The sequence below is a fragment of the Myotis brandtii genome, unplaced genomic scaffold, assembly GCF_000412655.1.
Source record: "Myotis brandtii unplaced genomic scaffold, ASM41265v1 scaffold46, whole genome shotgun sequence".
NCBI classification, from domain to species: domain Eukaryota; kingdom Metazoa; phylum Chordata; class Mammalia; order Chiroptera; family Vespertilionidae; genus Myotis; species Myotis brandtii.
The window spans coordinates 6,912,182-6,920,624 of NW_005367587.1; the positions used below are offsets into that span (position 1 = coordinate 6,912,182).

The window sequence follows — 8,443 nt, forward strand, 5'->3', positions numbered from 1 at the left end:
AGCTGCTGTGGGGCCTTGGGCCAGCTGCAGTTGGTTAGGTAATTTTCAGATTGCAAAGGGCCAGACCTTTCATATGCAAAAGCCAGCGCACAGCTTGGGCAGGGCGGGGTCCCAGGGGATCAACAGGGCGTAGCAAGCAGCTATGGATGCTCCTTAGTCCTGCTTTAAGAGGCCCCGCTTCTCAGTGTCCCGGTAATTGCTGCAAGCACCTCTGAGAGAAAGCCGCCCTCGAGGTCCGACTGATGCCAGACAGTCTAGCCCAGGGGTGGGCAAACTTTTTGACTGGAGGGCCACCATGGGTTCTTAAACTGGACCGGAGGGCCGGAACAAAAGCATGGATGGAGTGTTTGTGTGAACTAATATAAATTCAAAGTAAACATCATTACATAAAAGGGTACGGTCTTTTTTTTTTTAGTTTTATTCATTTCAAAAGGGCCGGATCCTTGCCCACGGCTGCTCTAGAGTGATGCTTTCTTAATGCAAATAACTCACCTGCATTGGCTTTAAGGTCTTCAGGTGTGACCATGACAACAAATCGGATTGCACGTTCATTTCGAAACATCTCGTAGGACCACCGACGGATAGACCGCATGCATTTCACTGCTGCAATGCCATTGTTGGCAATAAGAACCTGGGAGAGTTAGGGGATGGGAATTGGAGAGAAAAATAGAAAAAGCAAGCAATGATGGAGAGAAAGAGGTGAGACAATTCCAGCCTTCTTGTGGTTCTGGATGATGTCTGTTTTATCTTTTAGTTGTATTTTTGAAGTGGTTGTGTTAGGCAGCAATTTCCGGTGTTTACCTATGCTGCCATCTTGGTTTTCCGTCTGCTTTTATTTTTATAGATACTTTAAAGAAGGTTCTCGTGGTTCTTCAATAAGGTAGATTTTCTAATTCTCATTTCTCTAGGTTTTTGTTTGTTTGTTTTGATAATAACAAATAGGAGAAACTAATAAAAAAGACAGACAATTTAGTTGGTTAATACTGGGCATTGCAAATCTCTTTTCTTTATAATCAGTTCTGTATGGTTGACTGCTATGAAATTTCAAAATGTTGAATTTTGAAAGGAAAGGACTGTTATAATTTGTCATTGGTGCAGTCCAAGTTTGGCATATTTTTAGTGCTGACTATCTTATGGGGTACTTTTGTAGGCCTCAATGAAATAGCGCACCGGAAACTTCCAACTACAATTCCTATTATGTAGGAAATGCATCCTTACTGGCTGCTTATGACTTTATCCCTCAAACCTTAGACTTGTGAGTTCTATACTAGTATGTCTGGTGGACTATTATGCCATTCTATATATTGAACCCAGTCTGATTCCTTTCATTAAGTTTACTTAGCTCACATGGGAAAATAGCCCACCGCATTCTGGAGACTTCAGCCTATTTTAATACCAGAGTCCTATTTTAACAACTTGTTGTAGTTATATTTTTAAATTAATTATATCTTTTGTCATTACATAATCAACCCTTTTTATCCTGTTTTGGTGATTTTTAAGCTTAAATGCCACCTTATCTGATATTAATATTGCCACCTTTGCTTTCTGTTTGCATATTCATGGAATCTTAGTTCCTTTCCTTTTATTTAGTTGACATTTTGTTTTAAGTATATCTTTTGTTAACAGAATATTGTTTCATTTTTAAACCCAGTTTGACATTCTATTTTTACTAAGAGAATTATATCCACATTTAATTCGAAGTTGACATACTTAATTTTTACTTCTATCATTTTGTATTTTTATTTTGTATGTTTATTAGTTATTTTGATTTATTTCCTCATTTTTGTTCTTTATTTAGTTTCAGGTATCTCATCTTTCTTTTTTTCCCTCCTCATTACTTTAGGAATAATATTGTACATTTCCATTCCATTACAGATTACTTTCCTTTTCTGATATTCGTAATGAGGCATGATCAATTTGCCTGTCAGCAGATAAGAAACAAAACTGGAAGTAGAGTATGGAGGAAAATAACAATAATCTAAGTGAGATGATGATTGTATACTTGAAACCTATGTAATTTTTTTAATCCAACTGCCGGTTTAGGCCCGATTCCTGCAGACATCCCTCTTGCAATCTGGGACTGCTGGCTCCTAACCGCTCACCTGCCTGCCTGCCTGATCACCCCTAACTGCCTCTGCTTGCTGGCCTGATCGCCTCCTAACTGGTCCCCTGCTGGCCTGGCTGCCCACTAACTGCCCTCCTGCCAGCTTGGTTGCCCCCTAATTGCCCCCCTGCCAGCCTGGCTGACCCCTAATTGTACCCCTGCCAGTCTGGCCGCCCCCTAACTGCTCACCTGCCAGCCTGGCCGCCCCCTAACTGCTCCCCTGCCAGCCTGATTGCCTCTAACCACCTCTGCCTTGGCCCCTGCCACCATGGCTTTGTCTGGAAGGAAGTCAGATGTCTGGAAGATGTCCAGTCAACCCCGTCTAATTAGCATATTACCCTTTTATTAGTATAGATAGCCAATATTTGGAAGTAGCCCAAGTGCCCATCAGTAGATGAGTGGGTAAAAAAGCTGTGGTACATTTATGCAGTGGAATACTACTCAGTCATAAAAAGGAGGAAATCTTACCTTTTGCAACAGTATGGATGGACGTGGAGAGTGTTATGCTAAGTGAAATAAGCAAGTCAGAGAAAGACAAGTACCATACTATTTCACTTATATGTGGAATCAATGAACAAAATAAACTAACAAAGTGGAGATAGACTTATTGATACAGGGAACAGACTGACAGCTGTCCGAGGAGAAGGGGTTGGGGGCTAGGTGAAAAGTATGAAAGGATTAGCAAAGAAAAAAAAAAGGAAGATTCATGGACACAGATAATACTATGGTGATTACTTCAGGGAAGTGGGGATGGGTAGAGATAGCACAGGGTAAAGAAGGGATAAATGGTGCTGGAAGGAGACTTGACTTGGGATGGTAAACACACAATACAATATACAGATAATGTATTGTAGAATTGTATACCTGAAACCTATACAATTTTATTAATATTGTACCAATAAATTCAATAAAAAATAGTAAGATGAAAATTATATCTTAATCACCACCAAAATGTAGTCAACTGTATTTGTCCTTTTTTAATTTTCCCAAGATAATGAAATATATCAATGACTTACAAAAATATAAATAAAATAAATAAATAAATAAATAAAAATAATGCTCAATTTCATGAGGACAAAAAGTTTAATTTTTTAAAACTTGTTTAAAGTGTGAAAGACAGGTATAGAGACTATGAAAGTCTTATTTACCTTGTTAATTACAGTAAAAAATGTTCATATTGTTGGTATTCAACATTCATTGAGTATCTGTGAAGGGTTTGGTAGTTTAGTTGCTAGGAGCAATACAAAAATTTATGATCTAATCCTTATTCTTTAGTAACTCAAGAGTACAATAATGTATTATAATTTTAAGATGTATTCTAGCTAGGTAATAATACAAATATCTATACTAATAATAGAGGAATATGCAAATTGGTCGGGACGCCCTCACGCAACGACCAAACAGCAGGATGTGTGGGACAACCAGGCGAGCAGGGGGGGCAGTGAGGGGCAATTAGGCTGGCAGAGGGGGGCAGTGAGGGGTGACCAGGCTAGCACGGGAGGGTGGGCAGTTAGGGGCAACCAGGCCAGAAGGGGGGCAATGAGGAGCAACCAGGCTGGCAGGGGGGGCAATTAGGGGCGATCAGGGTGATCAGGCAGGCAGGCAAGTGAGCAGTTAGGAGCCAGCGGTCCCAGATTGTGAGAGGGATGTCTGACTGCCGGTGTAGGCCCGATCCCTGGCAGTTGGACTTCCCCCAAGGGGTCCCGGTTTGGAGAGGGTGCAGGCTGGGTTGAGGGGACCGCCCCCCCCATGCACAAATTTTGTGCACCAGGCCTCTAGTCTTTAATAAGAATATTAAAGAATATTGCATGAATGTCTATCAGCCATAACTTGAAGTCCTTGCTATTTTGGGGTATCATAGTCACTTGTTTTCAGCCAGGACATTTGAAAAATATAATTACCAGCTAAGTAGCCCAATTTGTTTTGTCATGATCATGTTTCTGGCTCTTCACATTACCAGTGCTTCAACTTAGTGCTCCACATCTCACTCTTCTAAGACCACTCCAGACATATTCTTGTCTGTGTACCTTGAATGCTTGATTTCTTAGAGATTTTTTTAAGTCTTAGATGTGAGGTGAAAAACCTGTTCTTTTCTTTTGGTTTCATCATTTTCTCTCCCTACCTTTCAGAAATCTCTAATCTACCCCCATTTATGATATCTTTAATTACCAAATTTATCTCATATTACTTCTTCTGTTACATGTTAAATCTCTAATGATTGTTAACTTTTAAACTATGATATACCCTTTAGTCTTTTCAGAAGTCACCCTTTTCTAACCTGATTTAATATTACTATTGTGTTTGACAAAATTATTATAATGAGTGCTTTAACATCTTAATGCATTTTTAAAAAGTTAAAAAACAAGCAAATATAACACTTTATTGTTTAAGGATACAAATGTATGGAATAAAGTTAAAAGATGATAAACATAAGATTCCTTAAGGATTGAGGGATGCACATGAAGGAAGGAGGAGAACACATAGGTCGTGAGAACACATCGGTCGTGAGCAATGATCTAGGTTTCTTTAACCTTTTATTATGGAAAATAGTATAGTATAATGAACCCCCATGTACTCATCACCGAGCTTCAATAATTACCAACATTTTGCTAATCTTTTTAATATATTCTCGTACCACTTTTTTTCCTGGCATATTCTAAAGCAATCCCAGATATGCCATTTCATAAACGCTTGTGTATGCATCTCTAACTGACAAGGATTTTTCTTTTTTTACCTAAGTAACTTGCTGTTATTACATGTAGCAGAATTAATTATAATATTGGATCCATACTCACATTTTCATGATGCACTCAGAAATGTCTTTTTACAGTTTCTCCTCTAGGAATCCAAATTAGAGTTTCTATAATATTTTGACTATGTTTCTTAAGTCTCTTTTATTCTGTAAATGTCCCTTCCCCTTTTTATACAATTAGTATGCTAGAGAAACCAGGTTATTTGTCTTAGAGAATATACCCATGTTCTGGGTTTCAAATTACTTCTGTCTGGTATTATTTAACTTGTTCCTTTATTCTTCATATTTCCTGTCAACTGGTAGTTATATATTTAAAGACTTGATGATAGTTAGATTATTTGTGGGTTTTTTGTTTTGTTTGTTTTTGGGTGATGCTGCATACTTTCTTTTATATCACATCATGAAGCATATAATGTTTGGTTGTCCCACCTTTCATGATGCTAAGTTTAATCAGTGGGTTTACTCTAACAGGTGTTTCTTGATACATTCATTTTCCTTAATCTGCATAGGGAAGCACCATTTTAAGAAAATATAAGATTTTAAAAACTAAACTTATAAAGGAAGAAAAGGGGTAGAAAATATGATTCAGGGCTTCTGCTCCCTTATCTGTAAAATATATTGGTTGTATTAGAATTGAATCCCAATTAGCTGTTGTAGACGAATGAAACAAATCTTTACTGACTCAGGCAAAGTACTTTCTCTATTCCCTTTCCTCAAGGATAGCAACTTTAAGATCTCAGCCTCTTTTCATTTTTGACTTTTACTAAACTTAAGTAGTTAGGTGACTTGAAGTATAGATTGAGAAACAGAAGATCTCAAAGTCCCTCCCAATTAAATTTATATGATAAATTTCAAGTAATGATAATTAACTTTTTAAACAGGGGTCAACTTCACCAGTAACTGTTTTTAAAGGTTCAAAGAAACCTTACTTAAAAGAATGCATTTTGATAATTAACCATGATACTGGAGAATGTCGACTAGAAAAACTCAGCAGCAACATCACTGTAAAAAAAACAAGGTATGTGGATAACAAAACAAATTCTTTTATCAGCACATAATTGCTAAGGAAATGTCAGTGAAAACAATTATTTGATTAAGCCACATTATTATATAAGGCTTATTTCTACGGGATACAAAAATGTTTTAACCTTTTTTCAAGTTTAAATTTGGTGGAGAGCCTTAGCCACAAGCTTGTACCATTTCTCTCTGTGATACATAAAAACTTGTTTCTGAATATTTTCTACATGTATAGATATAATTTCTTCTATATAGAACTGGACTGAAAGGAGCCGTTGTGTACTCTTCAATATAATTTTATCTTCATTAGTAAAAGTGTCTTGAACACCTAGGATATGTAAGGCACTTGGAGAAGGAAAGTTTTCTATATAAGTACTAACCTCAAAATTTCTGCATTTTAATTAGATTAACATATAATTCTATTAGGAAAGTCAATAAGAGAATATAGCCATCTCATACTTTTTTTTGGAATTAGGCAGGTGCATTAATTGCTATGTAATATAACGGATTTGCTCTCAAAGCTATGCAAATAGTATAGATAAAAATTGCTCTAGGAATTAAAGGAAGAGAAAAATTATGGTTGATTGGAGCATTCAGGGAGCCTTTATTGATGTAATTTGAGAAGAGGTTAAGATTTAGGGCTTTTTCCACCCCAAACATACTTAGTGATAAGAATTACCTTTAATGCTTATTAAATATATGAGTTCCCAGGTGATTTTTTATTGGTAGGAAAGTTTGAAAATGACTGATTTAATTGATCAGAGAGAACATGAGGCAGGAATATATCTGACTTATTTGGGGCCAATGAATAAGACCTGTTTGAATAAGGAAGAGATTTGTCTCTGTGCCTGCAAATAAATAAGTATTGGAAAGTGAGGAGTGAGGTTGATAGTGGATTAAAAGTAAGGTCATAAAGGTAGGTTAAAGCTAATACCTTCAATATTAAATATGAAATTAGGATGTCTTAACGGTTCCATTGGCAGTGATTATGTATTAAATTTTTTAAACTAAGATTAAATTTTTTAATTAAAAATATTTTTGTTTTGAAACAATACACCAAACAAACTGAGTAAAGTGAAACTATGTGGGAAACAGAAAAATTCATACAAGGAAGAACTGACAGAATTTGGTGACTGGAAAAAGGAAAGGCAGAAAAGTCAAATATAATTGTGTTATAAACTCTTCTTAAAAGTATTAAAATGAAATGAATCTGCTTTAGTAGCATGCCTCTGTTAAAATGTGGAAGTGACTTAATTTTAACAGAAATGATAATTTTAGAATGTAGGGAATATATAGTACCTATATACACTTAGGTACATTTTATTTTAGGCATTTGTGTATATCTTAACACTTCAGTTTTGAGCAGTGGTTTTGTTTATATTCACACTTATGTCCCTCAATGGAACTGTGTATATGCCGTGCATATATAGCAGGGATCCAGAAATATTTGTTAAATAATGAATTAAATTAATGTTTTAATTCTTGAATACCATTTACATATGTCTAGGGAAAAGAATAAGTGGTCAGTGTTAGTAACTTCGTAAATTGAAATTGTTGTTACATTGCCATCATATCTTTTTTGACCTTTAATATTTTTTTATAATTCTTTTTTTAATATATCTTTATTGATTTCAAAAAGGAAGAGAGAGGGACAGAGATAGAAACATCAATGATGAGAGAGAATCATTGATTGGCTGCCTCCTGCACATCCCCTACTGGGGATCGAGCCCGCAACCCAGGCATGTGCCCTTGACTGGAATCGAACCTGGGACCCTTCAGTCCACAGGCTGACGCTCTATCCACTGAGCCAAACCAGCCAGAGCTGACCTTTGATATTTTTAATTGCAGAGTTGAAGGAAGCAGTAAAATTCAGTCTCGTGTAGAGCATCAGCAGCAACAAATGTGGAATTTAACTAGGACTCCCAGTCTTGTAAAAGATTCTCCATCCGAAGACAAGATGTCCCCAACATCTCCGATGGATGATATTGAAAGAGGTAAAATCTAAGTGTATATAATGTTCCTTTACAAGAAATTATTAAGAACTAGAGGCCTTGCCCTAGCCGGTTTGGCTCACTGGATAGAGCCTCGGCCTGGGGACTGAAGAATCCCAGGTTCCATTCTGGTCAAGGGCATGTACCTTGGTTGCAGGCACACCCCCAGTAGGGGGTGTGCAGGAGGCATCTGATCAATGCTTCTCTCTCATAGATGTTTCTAACCCTCTCCCTTCCTCTCTGTAAAAAATCAATAAAATATATTTTTTAAAAAAGAAAAAAGAACTAGAGGCCCAGCGCATGATTAAATAATGAGCATGTAGGGTCCCCTAGGCCTAGCCTGCCACCAGGGCCATGTCCGCCACCCCCGCGACGCTTCACATGCTCCCTGGACGCTGCTAGTGCCCTGTGATGCTCCCAGCTTGCGCCCTTTCCCTGAGCACTGCCTCACTCTGCGCCCCAACGCTCCCCCAGTGGCGGGAGCACCTCTGCTCACCACCTGGGCACCTGCACCACGCTCCCCGCCCCAGCCTGCCCAGCGCCCATCCCCTGCACCCTCTCCTCCACATGCCCCCCCCC

General features: G+C 37.8%; 1 protein-coding gene across 3 annotated transcripts in view; it reads left to right on the forward strand.

Moving 5' to 3' along the window:
* EAF2 (ELL associated factor 2) overlaps nucleotides 1-8,443 on the forward strand; it is a 32,939-nt gene that overhangs the window by 12,873 nt on the left and 11,623 nt on the right. For all 3 annotated transcript variants that reach the window (XM_005875370.2, XM_014546950.1, XM_014546951.1), the window contains 2 exons: nucleotides 5,738-5,874; nucleotides 7,722-7,867. In XM_005875370.2, the coding sequence (XP_005875432.1) occupies nucleotides 5,738-5,874; nucleotides 7,722-7,867 (283 nt within the window). The remainder of the gene's footprint in view (nucleotides 1-5,737; nucleotides 5,875-7,721; nucleotides 7,868-8,443) is intronic.